At 38.3% G+C, this 17,956-nt stretch overlaps 2 protein-coding genes across 5 annotated transcripts in view; one reads left to right on the top strand and one right to left on the bottom strand.

Moving 5' to 3' along the window:
• LOC105199222 (matrix metalloproteinase-2) overlaps positions 1–17,956 on the top strand; it is a 184,658-nt gene that overhangs the window by 150,166 nt on the left and 16,536 nt on the right. For all 4 annotated transcript variants that reach the window (XM_026137978.2, XM_011166207.3, XM_039457605.1 and 1 more), the window contains one exon: positions 6,492–6,650. In XM_026137978.2, coding sequence (XP_025993763.2) covers positions 6,492–6,650 — 159 coding nt within the window. The remainder of the gene's footprint in view (positions 1–6,491; positions 6,651–17,956) is intronic.
• Positions 12,872–16,868, bottom strand: LOC105199221. The gene is made up of 3 exons (XM_011166206.3): positions 15,055–16,868; positions 13,745–14,044; positions 12,872–13,417 (listed from the first exon to the last, which is right to left on the bottom strand). Exons 1-3 carry the CDS (start codon positions 15,117–15,119, stop codon positions 13,150–13,152), a joined length of 633 nt encoding a protein of 210 aa, XP_011164508.1. The 5' UTR covers positions 15,120–16,868; the 3' UTR covers positions 12,872–13,149.

Here is a 17,956-nt window from a genome sequence, read left to right as displayed (position 1 = left end):
AATCGCAGAAAAGTTTTGACAAAATTCGCGGAAAAATCGGTGGCAAAACCGCGGAAAACGCTCCGGGAACGGAGATTGAATGGGGGATATGAGTACGAGTGCATATCCGTTCCACGTTTAAAGAAGAACTGGTAAACGTTATTTTCTGATTGAAGAGTCTGAAGCTTTGGTTAAACGCAAAATTTTTTTTTCCCCTCGTAATTTTAAACGCAATTATTTTTCCTCGTGAGATTTTTCCTAGCCGGACACTTGAAACTCTCGCGTTAACTTGCGCGTCGGGCGCTTAACGTGGTTAAAGTTCACTTTACATGTTCTCATAACCGCCACGAGTCGAGGAATTTTCTCTCGGTGAAACTTTAATCGAAACTCTTAATAACAACGTCGTTGGCCTTATCGCCGGCGGTGATAGCGTCGCGTCTGTCCCTTTCGTAATCTCCTGCCGCGTCTTCCGCAAACGCGGTTTCCTTGCACTTCGCAAAGCCGCGGGCTAATTTTCTCGTCCCCGTCAGGGGAGAGGCTGATTCAATCACTGTCACGTCCCGGCTATTAATTGGCCGTATTAATTAATCGGACTATTGTTCCGCTATCGGAAGTTCGAGTTCGCTTAGCCGCGCGCGATTGCACGCTCCGGTAGATTGCGTTATTTGGGCGATTTCCCGACGCGGAGCGTCGCGACGCGCGCTCGCGGCTCCCGATTGGCGTCGTTAATATTGCACTGACTTAGTTCTCCGGCGCAGCCGGCCGCATTCATGGCGCACATTAGCATAATTATGACCGTACGTTACTGTGCAATACCTCTACCAGCGAAACTCTCTCACTCTCTTCTCATTATCAACTGCTGCATGCGTACTCGAACAGTTAATTTCGAGGTGGCCTAGTTAGCAACGAGGCGTTACTTCATGACGTTACTTCGATTTGACTATTTCGAACACCACGAGAATAGATAAAAGCATTCAGCGTTCGACGCATACGCGTAAAGTACAGTTTTATTGCAGCGTTTAAAAATTTTGCTGGATACGGATCAGAAAATAATTTCATGTTGTGTCGATCGTAATAATTATGTGGGACGCCCAAGCATGATAATGTTGTTGTTGCAAACAGTTTTGAACAGTTTGTAACAGCCAAGTTAAACATTCGATAGAATTTATTAAATTGGTTCCGCGTAATTATTTTCAGAATCTATATTTCAGCAAAATTGTTCTTCCTGTGTACACCTGCGTTTCCTGTTTTTAATCATTTCTATAAACAGTAAATGTACGTCTAAGTAAACAGGCAACGTGAAAATAACATTTTACATATACGCTTTGTTTTTTTAAAAGTATTAGGCGGTTAAAAATTAAGTTCTTTATGAATCAATTGTAAAAAAGTGGAGACACACACAGATTTATTCTTTTATACAATGTTTATTGCTAAAATGTAGATAGAAAAAAATTGGTATTATATATATATATATATATATATATATATATATATGTATTAAATATGTATATTAAATATATACTCCAGAATTTTTTCAAATTGATCTAAATTTTTGTGTTGCAATCAAGGCAAAGCCAAGAGACAAAAAATTGTCGAGAAAAACGCGTATATATATATATATTATCTCGACAATTTTTTGTCTCTTGGCTTTGCCTTGATTGCAAGACGGAAATTTAGATCGGTTTGAAAAAATTCTGGAGTATATAGAACATGTGTTATGTATTTCCGATCAAACCTCTGATACAGTAAACATAAAAATTCTAGTTTTTCTTTTAAAAAAAATTTAAAAAGTTACGTGTCTTGCAACAAAAAATTACTATTTCGAAAAAATCGCCGTTTTCATAATTTTGTTGCGATTTTAGTTTTTCTTTTTATTTGACCAGAAACTACGAGTCCGACATACAACATCTCACAAGAAAAATGTTGCTCTCATTTTTTACATTTTGTGTCGCTACAAGAGTAAGAACACATTTTTTCAAATTCTTATATGGTCGTTCCTTTGTCACGTCATTTTTTAAATAACTTAAATATATATATATATGTATACATTTAATAATAATTTTTTTTCCGTCCACATGCTAGCAGTGAACATTATGTAAAAGGGTAAATTTGGATGTGCTTTTATTGTTTTTGCAATTGACTCATCAAGAAGAGCTTTATTTTCAAGCAATTTGACAGCCTAATATCCTTAAAAAGATTTCGAGTTTATTAACAAAGTTAGGATTGTATTAAAAAAGTTGAATATTACAGAACTATTATTAAGAAAAATGAAGAGTCAAAAATTTCAGTCGAAGAGATAAGTAATAAGTTGTTCGAAAGAGCACGGGGTGGAGGAAAAAAAAAGCCAAGAAAGAAGCAAACGTTGGTTCTGGCACGTATACAAGTTCTTGATAAACGGCGAGTTTGATTTCGGTAAGATAGTTACTGTGAAGTTGGTTTTCTCGTTGGCCGTGCCAGCTCTCTGCGGTATCGATGCGCCGCGGCTAAAGGAATTAAAGAGCTCCGTCGGCCGGCGTGGCGCGCGGATGTTTCGGAGCAAAGAAGTAAAAATCTCAAAGCACGCGCCCGCCGCGCGCGTTTCGCCGAAAGAAATTAAGGTCTTTGTGCCGCTTTTTTTTTACATGCATTCCTTCGCTACTTTCTCCTGCTCTCTCTCTCTCTCTCTCTCTCTTTTTGTCTTCCCAGGAGATTCTGAATTCGCGAAATTCATGAAAAATTCCGTGAAATCCACGCGCGTCTCTCGGGCGCTGTAATTACCAGAACCAAAATCGAAATACACATTAAGAAAATGAAACTGCTCGCGAGAGAAAAAGGGAGAGACGTTATGATGGGAAAGTGAAATTAAATCGGGATTGAAACGATTAGCACGGCACGTTCGTTTGCCGTTAGAGCGAACTCTTCCCCGCGGGACGTTCTATTGCTGCAACGTGATTCGCAAACCGCCGCGTCTCAGTTTCTCGCTATTTGCGAAGACATTGCAAAGACAGAATTCGTTCATGGGTGAAACGTGACATCAGCGACGCGACATTCGCAATTCATAACTGACATAACTGCGGTTGGACGCCGCTTGCAAATCGGTTACATTTGTTCTCCATCCAAAATGCGCATCTCTCTCACACACACACACACGCACACACACCATCGGAGGGAGTTAATTTAAAGCGACGTTCGCCGCGCCATTAATTGCATTTGCCTAACGAGAATTATTAACCGTTGGCGTGTAAGGCGATATCACTTACGACGGTCATTTAGGTTAATGGTTTTCGAGTGTTCGCGCGTCAGTCAGAGTAGTCGGAGTCGAGGATCCGCAGTTAGAGTAGCAAATCCAAACTAAGTACATCTCGAAACATTCATCTTAAACATGTTTTATGACGATCCTTTTATGTAAAAATTTCATCTCGTTAAGAATTCATTTCATAAAGAGATATAAACATTCTTCTTTTATATAGACATGTATGTACACTGAGAGAAAAAATTGTAGTGATGGCAACAGTAAGGGGACAACTATACACATGTTGTTAAGAGAATTATAATATATAGTTTTACGTAAACTATATTATAGTTATTGCAATCGAGCTAATGGTTGAGAGAATTAATTAGAAAATAGTTGTAATTATTGTATTATATAAATATATAGTGTATTGCAACTATTTTTTATTAGTTCTCTTAACCATTAACTGAATTGCAATAGCTGTAATATAGTTCACTTAACTATATTCTATTAACTAAATTTGTATGATTGTTTTCTTATAGTTGCCACCACTACTCTCTAAATTTTTTGGAGTGGAATTTCATCTAAAAGAGTGGAATTCCACTCTAAAAGTGCACTGAGAGAAAAAATTGTAGTGGCGGCAACTATAAGGGGACAATCATACCAATTTAGTTAATAGAATTATAATTTATAGTTAAGCGAACTATGTTATAGTTACTGCAACTAAGTTAGTGATTAAGAGAACTAATAAAAAATAGTTGCGATATACTAATATATTAATTACAACTATTTTTTATTAGTTCTCTTAATCACTAACTTAGTTGCAGTAACTATAATATAGTTCGCTCAACTAGAAATTATAATTCTATTAACTAAATTGGTATGGTTGTCCCCTTATAGTTGCCGCCGCTACAATTTTTTCTCTCTGTGTGTGAAAATCCCACCACTCTTTATCAAGACTGGCAGGATTTTCACACTTTTAGAATGGGATTCCACTCCAAAGATTTTAGAGAGTACAATTTTTTTTCTCAGTATATAATGTACAAGGATGATTATATTGTTTCTTCCGTAATGCCCTTACCCGCGGTCGCTTATCAATTAACTTTAACATTGCTACGTCACACAAGACATAAAATTTCTCCCGCACGTTACAAGTTTGTACAATATGGAAGTTCCGTCGTCTCGTCTTTAGTCTCTCTGTCCGTTTAACTCGCGAGAGGCGAATACCGTGTGACTCAAGAAGAAGACCGTATCTCTCCCCTATATATAACGAATATAACGGAAGTTTTCCCGTTGTGGCGTAATGTATATTCGTTGCCCCGAAGTAATATTTTGGTATTCAGTGAAACTCTTGACGCGATTACGCCGGAGGGTAACGCGCGTAAGCCGGATCGACGATAAACGATATAACGCGAGTTTTCGAGCTGTTGCAGCCCGCTTTTATCGCTCCGCGTTTCATATAAGCTCGCGTGATAGAAACGGGAGATGGCGGAGCAGGTATCCTCAGTAATTCGCAGATCCCTTTATCGACCCCGTTATAGGTTTATATGTGTTTGATACTTATCGCTTTACATCGCCTATGGGGCTTTATGTCCGTGTCTGCTTTTAAACGATTGTATCTCGGAAGTACGACAGCTTTTACTGGATCTTGAACAAATGCGTCAGTTAAAAAACCTATAAAGAGCAGCGTTATAAACTTTTATTGCTTTTGAATTTATTTGCTTTACAGTAATATAGATTTGCACAAATGGATCTGAATTCTGCTAAATCTTGTATTTTTTTTTACCGATTTTTTTGAATATAGATATATAATTTTTTGTGGGACAGAAATTTAAAATATTTTTACATAAATGTATTTTCTATAAAGATTTTTTCTTTAGTAATTTTATAATTTTACAACCGGTTACAGATTTTTTTTTAAATGATTGAATTTTGTAAGGTTTACGTTAGAGATTTTTCGTGAAATTTTGGTATCACGATTATCGCGGATTTTTCTCTTCTCGGCAATGCAAGCAACGATTCGCTATACTATCAATTTTTCCGGCGACAGCAACCCTCCTCGAATCGGCGATCGCTTTACGATCCTAACCCATATCTGGAAAAGTAGTTTCTCGATGCGGGTCGAAATCGAATCGCATCGAAACGAAACGAAACGAAATGAAGGCGGAGATTCCGCGGCGGCGGCGGCGGTGGCAATTCCCGATGCAATTGCCCAGAAAACTCGGCACGCGAACACTCGAACGCGAAAAAGTTTCGATACACTTTTCTTTACCATGACTCGGTGTCACTGGAGATAGTAAAAAAAAAGAAAGAAAGATGGAGATATATCAAGAAAATGGAGATATCAGAGGTGAAACTAAACTTTTATCAAGGATGAAAACATGAAGATTTTTATAAAACATTGCGTTCGTGTTGATTTTGAAGAAAAAGAAATGCAAGAAGGTATAAAATGTAACTCCACTGCATCAAGGTTTATATGAATATTGCTACTATGCTATTCAAATAGTTTTGTAAAAAGAACTATATCCTCGGATTACGTGTATATTTTTATCTCCCGAAAAAGACAATGTTTTTTTCTAGAAAATAAAATGGAATATTAAATTACAATTGATATTTTTAGCAAGAAGTCACTATTTTAGAGAGATATTCGACCGATAATGTGACAACACAAATTAAACAAAAACACCTTTAATGGTCGTAGCTAGATCTTAGTGCTTACATTTATTCGTGTGATTTTTATATACTTCTTCAAAATTTAATAAATTGCGCGCCGAATTACTTTTTCGGTTATAGCACAGCTCTAAAATGAACATAAATTAGTCACGTTTTTATTAAATTGAAATTTAATAATACTCAACTAACTAGCATCTAAATATTAATCCTTCCCCAGTCTATTTGTTCGCGATCTTTAAAAATGCAGAAGGTGAAAAACTACGTACTTCATCGCGCTAATTTTACACGAGAAACCAAGTAGATTTTTAACTTTTCTAATAAACCTATACATACAATATTTTAGATAAAATAAGAAAGAGAATAATATACGAATAAATAAGTACATATGTTGCAATTGCACTATGTAACCGATCTCGCCTTAATAAATTCGCCACGTCGCGTTTTATTTTCGCAAAGTGTTCCATAAGTATGCGCTAAAGTGCAGTGAGCAAAGGTACCACGGTCCTTGCGAATTTGTATGCGACTCTTATCTTGCGTACCCGCGAGTATCTGCGGTTGTAAGCGCAAGGCGCATCGTGTAGATAAGACGGGCGCGCCGATTTTGAATATTTTTCTGTTCTTCTTCCAGGCACCAGCCTGTTCGCGGTGGCCGCTCATGAATTTGGCCATTCCCTGGGACTGGCGCACAGCTCGGTCCAGGGTGCTCTCATGTATCCCTGGTACCAAGGATTGAGTGCCAACTACGAGCTACCGGAGGACGACCGCCACGGGATTCAGCAGATGTATGGTAAGAGTCACTTCCATTTGCCACGTTAATACTCCTTAATACTCGATCGTTAAACAGACGGGATTTAAATACAACGATTTCCCCGCGAGTCGGAACGTATTCCGCTTTTACGCGAAACTGTAAAAAAAGAAATATTACCGTTTTTATTATTAATTCAATTTATTTAAACAAATTTGTATTAAATTTGATTCGTGCAAATTATGAATTCGAGAGCAAGAGAAAGAATCCATTGGGATTTTGTGATGAAATGTGATAAAAATCAAATATTAATTATTCTCAAAAATATATTTCTATAAATTAGAATTTAAAATTAAATTCGAGAAAAAATATATTAAATACGTTACGCTGTTTTATTTCGATACTGTCGTTAATTATAAATTTAAGAAAACAAAGGGAGTTCAAAATTATTAAAAAATTGTAACGCCGAAGTTTAAAATCGTTATAAGCTCCGAGAAACATTCAAGTATTGACGCTGCATGAGTTTCGCTGCACGTTAATCGTTGCAACTCGAAGTAAACGGGAAACCGATGCAGAAACTATCCCGATCGCGTCGCAGCGTCACGGCTCGCTCAGATCTTCGAATTTTCTTCGTATTCGCGCGTTGTGAATTCAGCAAGCGGGATAGCATGACCGGTTTATCTCGGTCGTAAAACTTTCGGTGAACGACGATGTAGTACGAGGTGAGATTTATAGCGCGCGTTATCGGCGTGGGATCACGGCGGGGCAGGTGGGTGAACGCTGCCGCTACCGCGCCGCTCGTGCAGTGTTTCAATTTCGGAATTTCGAGCACGCTGTCGGGGCAACCACGGGCATTAAGGCGATACTGTAGTTACAGTCGGCCCGGCTATGTAACGCGCGACATAACGCTTGGCGTGTCGGCCGGCAATCGAGTATATTAGAAAAGTTGTTTGCTCTTTATGACCCGGCGAGTCCAGTGAGGGCAAAGGGGCACGTTCAGAGTAATTTGGCGAAGGTAAGGCTTGTAATGGACGTTATAAATTCACCGGCGAAAAGTTTCTCCAACCGCTATTTTGTCGACGGGAATTTAAATATATTTTTAACGAAAATGAAATAAATTCCAGAGGTACGTATTTAATGTAAAAACCACCGAGTCGCCAATTCGGATGTTTCTTGGTATCGCTTTTGGTTAGTGAAAATTTATTTTTATATAATTTATTTTGTAACATTAATTTGAATTATTTTCATTATATTCACATATTTTCACAATATTCTGTATTATATTATATTATATAAAATTGAGAAAAAAAAATTGTAGTGGTGGTAATTAAGTTAATGGTTAAGATAAGTAACAAGAAATATTTGTAATTACTATATAATATAGTATAATTACATAGTACCAACTATATTATAATATGCTAGTTATATAGCATATAGTATAATATAGTATATATTATAATAAAGTATAGTTATATAGTGTGTATTATAATATAGTATAACTACTATATTATATAGTAATTACAAATATTTCTTATTACTTTTCTTAACCACTAAATAATTGTAATATAGTTTACTTAACTATATATTATAATTCTATTAACAAAATTTTTATAGCTGTCGCTTTATAGTTGCCACCATTACACTTTTTTCTCTCAGCGTAAAATTGAAAAAAAAAAATTGAAATGATTGGCGGAGTCAGAATGACTCCGGTGGTTCTAGTGTTATCTAGAAACATGAATGCAAGCTATAAGTATATTATGCGTGTAGTCGTACGAAAGAAAATGAGTTTCGAAGTAAGTGCGCGTGTAGGTGACGGCGGCAATCTTGGCAATTTTGCTTATGTTAAAATTATCGCGAAGTATGATCGATATTGAGTTACTCCCACCATTGTTGGAATTACCCGCATGATTTTGCCACGCGTATAATGGAATCACAACTTGAGCATGTCGAAATTGCTTTAATCGCGCAGTCATGGGAAACAGCTTACACTCACCCGGCTAAACTACAAGCGGAAATCTGCGGCCCCGCTATACGGGGTGTCGTCGACGTCGCGGTAATAACATTCCTAAATATTATGCGCTGAACGTTTTAAACAGGGAGACGTGTTTCTTTCAAAATTCTTCGCTTTTATCAATCTTTATCGGCGAGAAATTTTTCTCTGCGGAACCTGCGAGATATATGAGATACGCTTCAAAGAGTCGAATGAAAGCGTATATACATCGAGGTTGAGATACCCTGGCTCTTTAATCGAGATTACGGGCACCGGTGCGCCAGCAACATCGGAAATTTGAATTTCGGGCAAGGATCTATATCTCGCGGTACAGACTCGCAGTAGATAGGGCACTTTATAGTCCGGCGACGGGGTAAAGTTGGCCTTTCAGTAGCAAACTCGTTCGATAGTCGGCCGCTGCATAGAGAAACGCAGTTGCGCTCATCGGATATTTCGTCGTCGAGCAACAGCCCTACGGCATTTAATGCACACCTGCGAGGCGTGAAAATGCTGAAAAATGTAGGGACTCGCGAAGGCACGTGAACGAAAAGCAAAAAGTGCCCACTGTTCGCGTGAGTATTCCCTTTTTGATCGCGGTAACAAATAATAAGCGAGGGAAGCCTCTCTGTCCGCGAGTTTCTTGGGTTTTATTCTAAAACGTCAATCTCACTATCTCGATATACTTGCATAAACGTAACGATATTGCGAGGCATTATCGAGCAAATTAATATGCGATAAATAAAAATTCTTTATTTATCTATCAATACACTGAAGTTGAGCGTGATATAAAAGCAGACACGTAAACATTTTTCTTCGCGACATACTTTCTCAAACTTTTCGCGAGTGCCGCAAGCTTAAATCTGCCACTAAGACCGGCGATAAAAATGATGCATCATACCGTTGGAATAAAATTGTTGGTGGGACGAACGACATTCCGGCTCGCTGCGACGTTTGAAATGGAGAAGCTTTCGATGCGTCTTTACATGGTTGACTTTATGACGCAGTGTTGTAAAACAAGAAATGCAGATACGTGTCGTACGTGCGGTGAAACATACATCGCGTTTTTCTTTCGCCGTGGTAGCGCACGTTTTGTTCCCGCACGTTTTGTTCCCGCACATTTTGTTCCCGCACGTTTTTCGTCTTTTGTGCGATACCGTCTTTGAAATAAATCTTACAAAAGTTTTATATGATTTTCTCTAAATCTGATATTTTTCGTTTGAGCTCGCATTATTACTTTTATTACCCGCGCGACGTCAGATTCCTCGGATTCTTTCCGAGAGCGTAATCTGGAACACCAGAATTTTCGAGTGTAATCTAGAACACCAACCTCGCTCTTTTCTATTTTTATAATTCGTCCTATAAATATCATGTTAGAAGCGCTGCAATAAATTACTAACGTCTATCGCGTCTCAACTATAAATCATCTAAAACTTTTGCTCGTTAATTACCTCTTCTCTTCTTTTTCACTAATTACACAGCTAGTCAATTATATAATATTAAAAAAAAATTCTACAGTACACTCGCGTATAATTTCATTATTTATAATCGCACTAGATAATTCTTGATAAGATGAACTCGTGTTTAGTTACACATTAGATGTAAAAATTAATTTTAATCGGGCGAAGTAATTCTTGCAAATAATTCCTTTATTGCACAGAAAAAAGTTAGCATTAAATCAACAATTCATTGTTTCATATGTAAGCAAGAATATAAATCTTCTTGGAAGAATTTATAATTTTAAATAGACATGATTTGCTTACATAAAGAAAATTTTTTTCTTCATATAAGCAAATTATGTTTATTTAAGATTATAAATTCTTCCAGGAAGATTTTAATATTCTTGCTTATATATGAAACAATAAATTGTTAACTTGATACTAATTTTTCTTCTGTGCGCGAGAGAAAAATTATTACTATTTCCTCAAAGAGAAATTACCGGCGTTTCGATCAGAGTCCGATCAGACTTCTTCTCTGAAGAATAAAGTCACAAAGATGTTCGCGTCGCCATCGCACATACCTGTCTCTGGTTGCACGCGAGACTGCATCTCGCACGATGCACCGTCCATTGCGTCGCTCTCGTTACGGGCCGTCCGTCCGCTCTTTTCGACTACACACACGTGAAGGCCGGGGATGAAATGAAACGTGAATAAAATATAAAGAATGACCTGGCTCGCGCGCACTATTCATCCCCCGTCATCCCGCGGGGTTATACGAGCGTGCCCACCGGGGGATGGTGATTTAGTATACTGCGGCAGAGCTTTGCCGAGGTGGTTCTCCGGGGGGGAGGGTTCGCGCGAATGCATTTCGATCCTTCCGCGATCCTCCCGCTCTCCACTTGTGCCCTTCCTACTCCCCTCCTCCTCCCCCGCGCGCCCCTATTCTCGTTTTCCGTCTGTCTATCAACGTTATCCTTTCCGCCTTGATCTTCCTGCGCGCGCTCGCTTGTTTCGTGCTGCGCTGCATCCGAGAAATTCCGTATAAGAGCGGAGTTAACGTGGTGGAAAGACGATTTTTACTCTCGAACGTTCGAGAAACGTTTATTTAGTATCAGTAACGCAAAAATTTCATCAATCGATTTTCTTTAAAATAAGCTTTCTATCGTGAAACGATACTGAGGAAAATTTATTAAAACTGTTTACGCATAATGTTATGAAAAATATTATTTTAATTTAAAAAGTGTATAATCCAACTTGAGTCTAATTAAATCTCAACTTTAAATTTAAAATAATCCTTATATATTATAATACTTAACAATAATCTGATTAGCCCGATATGCAATTTACAAATTAATGAGTAAGGCCAGTGAGACGAGCAGAAAAACGTTTCGACTCTACGGAATCTTCAGTGTGTACTTTTGCATTACCAGCGCAATAACACAAATATCTTTCCTAACGGCAATGTTTTCAACGCAAATGACGGCAAAATTCGAGTATGAACTCGAATTCGGTCATACTCGAACTGCCGTCATTTGCATTGAGAACATTGCCGTTAGGAAAGATATTTGTGTTACTGCGCTGGTAATGCAAAAGTACACACTGAAGAAGATTCCGCAGAGTCGAAACATTTGTGTCAAAGATATTAATAAATATAATTTATCCTTTATACGAACACCTAAATTTTTTTGCTCGTCTCACTGGCTTTACTCATTAATTTATAATACATATAATGCGTGCGATAGGTTCTGAAGATAAAAATAACCTATCGATTAATATATTAAAATATATTATTTATTAAATTATATTAAAATATAATATTAATCTATAGGTTATTTTTATCTTCAGAACCTATCGCACACATTTAACAACAGCCCGGCACAAATTACTATTATTCTCATTTTTACTGCATCAGTACTAGCTTGTAATCGAGTAGCTTTGTTCCGTATACGAAAATAGTCCGTATACCAAATGAAGCAGCTTTACCGCAGCTTTCGTCTCTTGTACAGCCGTCTCACTGGCGCATCCGTTCTTCGTTTTTCATCGCGGCGACCTCCCATTTCTAGTTTACCCCGTTTCGTCCCATACATTCTCTCCGATTGCTGTCGGTGGTAAACGTATTACGCGCGCGCTACGTACCACTGTCACGGGGAGGAGTGAGCGTGAATGCGAACGAGGGCTCGCATTTGTCTTCCGTGAAAGGATCCGCCATCGACGAACGCATTTGCTTTTGCCGCGGCGCGTTTCTCCGCTCGTACAGTCGCATTGTCGAATGCAAATAGCGCGACAGCGGGAATCAGCTTAGTTTCGTTCGCCATAATAGAGAAAGGTAGATCTTATTCGCGGCGTAATTGCGGTACTTCCGCTACCGTTTGGTAGTCCTGTTTTGCTATTTATTCGCGAATAAATAAATCATGAACAAGCCCGAGAATAGAAAATGCCGTAATATTTTATAAACACTAAAGCGGCTTATAGTGATTGTACTTGTGAATTTAAAATTAAATTCATTAAATTAAAATAAAATAAAATTAAAACGTTTATTACATTGAAAAAAGTTTTTGGTATTTGTGTGTCTGTAATTGCAAGCTGAAATAATTATGGTTAAGAGCTCCATTTTTATAGTTATTACCACTGTAATGTTAATAATAATAACTTTATGTTTATAGTCTTACGAACATGACAAAATTTTATTATAAATTATGATAATTTCAAATAATATTCATTTGTAGTTATCGAAACGAATATTATTTGAATTATTGAAATTACTAATATCAAATATTGATATTAGTAAAATATTAAGATATGGATGGTGAAAATAAAATAAACGTTTCTAAATATATATATGTAGTAAATACAATTATAATTCTGTGAATAATCACAATCATTTGTTTTTCCTCTCAATGTACCGATAAAGTTTCAATATTTTTAACGTCATAAGTCATAAGAAAGAATTCCATTTAGTCGCAAGCAATTAAAATCATATTATGCGAAAATTGCAAGATGTTTCATTATTTTTTATTAATTTCACGTAACAATCGTCTAGAAAGATTAAAAGAGTTACATTAAAAAAAAATGTCTCTTTTATAAAACTTACAAATGTAAATATGCTTATAAAAACTTAACGAAAGGCATTTGCTCTTCTTTTTCGTTTCAATGCGTTCTTAAGTTTTTGCACGGTCGCACTAAGTTGGCGAACTTGCGCCTGTAAATGCTTTATCTTATCGTTGTTCTCCTTCAGCTCCTCCATCGCTACCTCCCAGACGATTTTTGCCTCCGTCGGTACTTTCGAGATCTCGTCCCAGTTGACGCTCTTGAGGTAGCGCACGTACTTGATCGGCTGTATTTCCTTCATCTCCTCCTCCGGCAGCATGTGAATTCGCCGTCCCCTTGAAAAAGAGAGCAGCGCGTTCGTCACGTTCCACGGGAAGTGTCAAAGCTAAATTAGCACGATTACGATCGGCGCCGGAAAGAGAGAGGAGAGAGATAGAGAGCAGGCATCAGATCGTTTATTCAATTTCTTTCGAGGGAAATTAAACACGAATTGCGATTTCGCAAGTTTTTTCGCGCGTTTTCTTCTGATAAGCCCTAATTGAAATATAAATTCAGGAGGCACGTATATTTTAAACGTGAGAAAATTCTAGGGAACTACTTGTTCAATCGATCGCGCCACTTTATCTTTGACGAACAATTATTTCTATTAATTACTTTCTTACTTTGTGATGATTGGCCGCTTGATCGACGATGACTGCGAATGCAATAGTGGCGAGGGCGATCGTTCGGTTTCCGGTTCTCTCTGCGGTGACGATCGATCCATCTCTGCGGCTTTCGCGATCGGGTCGGAGGAAGTTGGCGCCAGTTCTAAAGTCGGAATGGCATTGTCCACTAGAATCAAGCCTGCGGAGCAAGCTTGTGAGAAATGATGCGAGCACAATGACAATTGTGCGAGCGTGTCTCCGTCAGCCTCGCCAATCGCATCCAACCACTTCTTCAAGTGATCCTCGCTCTCAGGAGATCTGAAGATCGGAGAGTAGTGCTATAGAAATTTGTACTATTTGTACTATTTTTTTATTGTTTAAAAATCTCTTTTTTTTTTTAGATTTAAATTCGTTTATGTAACGTCGTAAATCACAATCATCCTGAAATTCTTCAACAGGATCTTAAGTTCCTTAAATTCTACAATATTCGTATGATATCATGTTGGATCATATACAGGGTGATTATTAATGAATGTTCCCACTTTTTACCATTGGAGCATGATTTACCGACGGATATGTATTTCTAACATATTATTATATTATAATAGAAATTATAAATGCGTGATCCGATGATAAAAAGTGGAAACATTTATTAATAATCACCCTGTATGAACGCAGATCTATGTTCAAGGACGACTTGGATCAAATTCTGATTGATTTAATCAGTAATTGAATTAACTGTTAGAGAATCGTTTGCAGTAAAATTTCTAAAATTTGTTATTTCTACTTGAGAATCTTTTTTTTTTATGTATTAAGGAAAGAATCGTTACTCTATATAAACAAAGAAGATATTGATAAATTACTTCAATTATGTTAAGAAAGTAGATATCGGTCAATTAATCGCCGATTAAATTAATCAAAGTTTGGTCGAAGTTGCCTTGAGCCAACAGTTTACAGTCTTAAACGTTATTGGGAAAACTACTGCGCCATCTCTGGTAATTCCAATCACAGACATCGTTGATACTCTTTCTTTTTTTTTCTTTCTCTTTTTTCGTTTATCTCTCTAATGTGTCCGCCCTTTTAAATTCATATCGTATCGTTAGGATCTGACGAAATCAAATCGAATATTATTATATACGAATACAGTTTATATATCATTATTGATTCATTTGGACATCAAGTACCTTGGTAGAAGATATCTATCAAGGTACGTTATTACGCAGGCGCTTACCGAACACACACACACATACACGTCACATACACACGGTGTATATCACACATACGTACGTGTGCGCGCGCGCGCGCGCATGCGCTGGCTTAAATCTTACACGTCAGATGGTATCTCCTGCGCGTCTTCGGCACGTCGTTCGCAGATGAAGCAAGTCAACGCCATTTCGGGGATCGTGAGACGCACAATATCGCTTCCACGATTGTTGCACGATCCGAGTCATGAGTCACGCAACACGGACTGACGACCGCACTAAAGCGAGACAGTCTCGATACGCGTCGTCCTCGTCTCGCACTGACACAATTGATTGCAGCCACCGCTACTGCTACGACCGACATGTTGAAGCAACGCGTGTCGTGGTGGTGGAAACTGGCGCGGTATTACGAACAAGCGGTTCTCGAGAACAAGGCGGCGGAGCGAAAAAGAAGATTGATTTTAATTTCAAATATATGAACAGCCATAAAGTATCCAAAAAGATATAAATTAACTTGTAAATTATAAATCCAATTAAATAAAAATTATCCTTTGACAAATATCGTTTGATAAATAAAGATTGTAAAGTTTAATTGTAAGTCGCAGAACTGTTTTCAACTTCTACGAAAGTTACTTAAAAATTAATTATTTGATTTATAACAGGCTATTAGCTGATTTCAATGGAATTTTTAATATGAATTATTAGATTTATTATTGGAATTTTTATTAGACATTAATGTCGGAAAAATGATAAAATCACTGCGATACGCAAAACGTGTATTATTATGGCTTTTTTTACAACAGAAGAAAGGTGAGTGCATTTTATTCACATAGCTCTCCAGAAGTGGATACAATCTCTTTTGAAATCTCACCCGTGAAGCAGCAAAAGCGGACTGGTGGTTTCCCGGCGGATCGCTCATTTTTGCAGCCATAAAGCGCGCAATGGTTCCGCACGGGAATAAAAATTGGTTGGTATAACTTTTGTGATATGAATGGGGTAATAAAATACGCGATACCGTGCGTCACGTGAAATATTTACGACGGCGCGGAGGTGCTTGCGCAGGTGAATTCAAAAAGATATACCGGGGACACGGGAACTGCGAGCTATGCGAAAGGAATCTTGAAATAGAACCCGATCGCGTGCACGTCGATCTCTTGCGTCTCAGCATTTTATTTTTGAATGAAATCCGAAACCCGTTTGCGCCTCGCGCTTTTTCCCTCCCCGATTGTGTATGGCATTGACAGTTGAACTGTGCGCGAACGTGAAAAAAAATACGCGGTTTTGCCCGCGCGACGGAGAAATGAACGAGGGAGGAGAGGAAATACTCTGTTGCGAAATCAATAACAGCGGCGTTTCGCGTTACAGTCATTACGCGTAGAACCGCGACTGCCTGCCTTCTAGAATTATAAACGGAAAGTGTTTCCTATTCTCGGCGAACAAAGGCAAGGCGGAAACTACAGGTGGACTTTGCAACTCGAGAGAGTTGCCGAGGTGCGAAGAGAGGTTATGCCCTCCACATTGTCGTAACTTCTAATCCGACATGCTCAGTTTTCCTCCATGCTCCAGTTACGATTCTGAAATTGCATGCGTACAAAGATCCCATGTACGTATAAGCATTTCTTGCGGGGGAATCGATTTCGCGAAAGTGCATTTGTAATACGAGTAAAATAGGTTATGTGCGTATCGCAATTTTCGTTCAGGATACGATTCTAGGAGAAAAATTCGTCGAGTTTCATTACACGTTTTTTCGTACTTATCATTGAATGATTGTTCGTCGATTGTAGGCTGTAAAATATCTTGCGTGTCTACACAAAATACGTTTTTCCTTCATTGAGTCTTCTCTAATTCGCTCCGTTCGAAGATGATTATGATAATCTTCTTAAAATTTTGTATGTACACCCATAGAATGATTCTGTCCATGGGGAAATTTTCTAAACTGAGAAGTCACCACTTTCTACATACTCGCACTTCATGATTGACGTAACGACTAGAGCTTATTGGTCGTTACATTAATCATAAACTATAAATATGTAGAAAGCGACTTTTTAGTTTGGAAAATTTCCTCATGGACAGAATCAAATTCCATGGTTGTACACTAACGATAAGATCTTGACAATTGCATCCGCGAGCTGATCCAATTGCGTTACACTCTCATTTTCTTTCGCCAGAAGTCGCATTCACAAAATTACGCGCGCGCGTTCGATTTATGAATGAGGCGTTGCGCGCTGAGTAGGGGCGGAGGAGAGGCGGGGAGGGGGTAGTGGGATAGGTCGCGCCTCCTATGCGCGTAGTAGCGCGTACGCACAGCTGAGTTGCTCACTTGAACGAGATTCTTGTTGTCGCTTCGTGCGACGGTAGTGCCTCACAGGCGCGTCACCGTCGCCAGTTCGCAAATATGTCCGATCGGATACGATCGCAGCGCGAAACCGCGTGTCATGAATGCCGAAAGTTTAGCGCGTCCAACGAATCTGGAATCGGCTTCGTTCGCGAGATCGATTTAATCTGAGAGCACTGATATCTCGCGAGCAAATGGCAACGATCGGTTATTTTAAGATTGAAATTATCAATTATAAATGACAGGATGAAAATTGCGATATTTTTCGTATGTCTCTCGGTAATGAATAATGCAAGCTGCTGGCGTAACACGGCATATGAAAGCTGAAATTTTAACGTATCCAACGGAACGTAAAATTGCGCAGCTCAATGCAGACAGCATGCGAAGCACGGTCGTATTAAAGTCGATATTGGAAGACTCTTGCAAAATTGAGAGAAATCGGAAATAGCCATTGTTATTAAAATTGCAATGTGTTTTGCGACAGTACCACCGTCACTGCGCCTTTCTGCCCTGCATTCTTTTATTTCTGCAAACGTAGCTGCCGCGACGAATAGCAAACAAAGCCGCGACTTCTCTCATCGTGTTTCCGCGATTGACGATAAGCAGAAATATTTTTTCGCTACGTGAAAAATGTTGGATGACGAAGAAGAATATCGACATGGTTTTAACGAAATTTATTCAAAACAATTAAAT

The sequence above is a fragment of the Solenopsis invicta genome, chromosome 14 (genome assembly GCF_016802725.1).
Source record: "Solenopsis invicta isolate M01_SB chromosome 14, UNIL_Sinv_3.0, whole genome shotgun sequence".
NCBI classification, from domain to species: Eukaryota; Metazoa; Arthropoda; class Insecta; order Hymenoptera; family Formicidae; genus Solenopsis; species Solenopsis invicta.
Note: the sequence above shows the minus strand (reverse complement) of the source record. Positions and strands in the feature narration are given on the sequence as shown.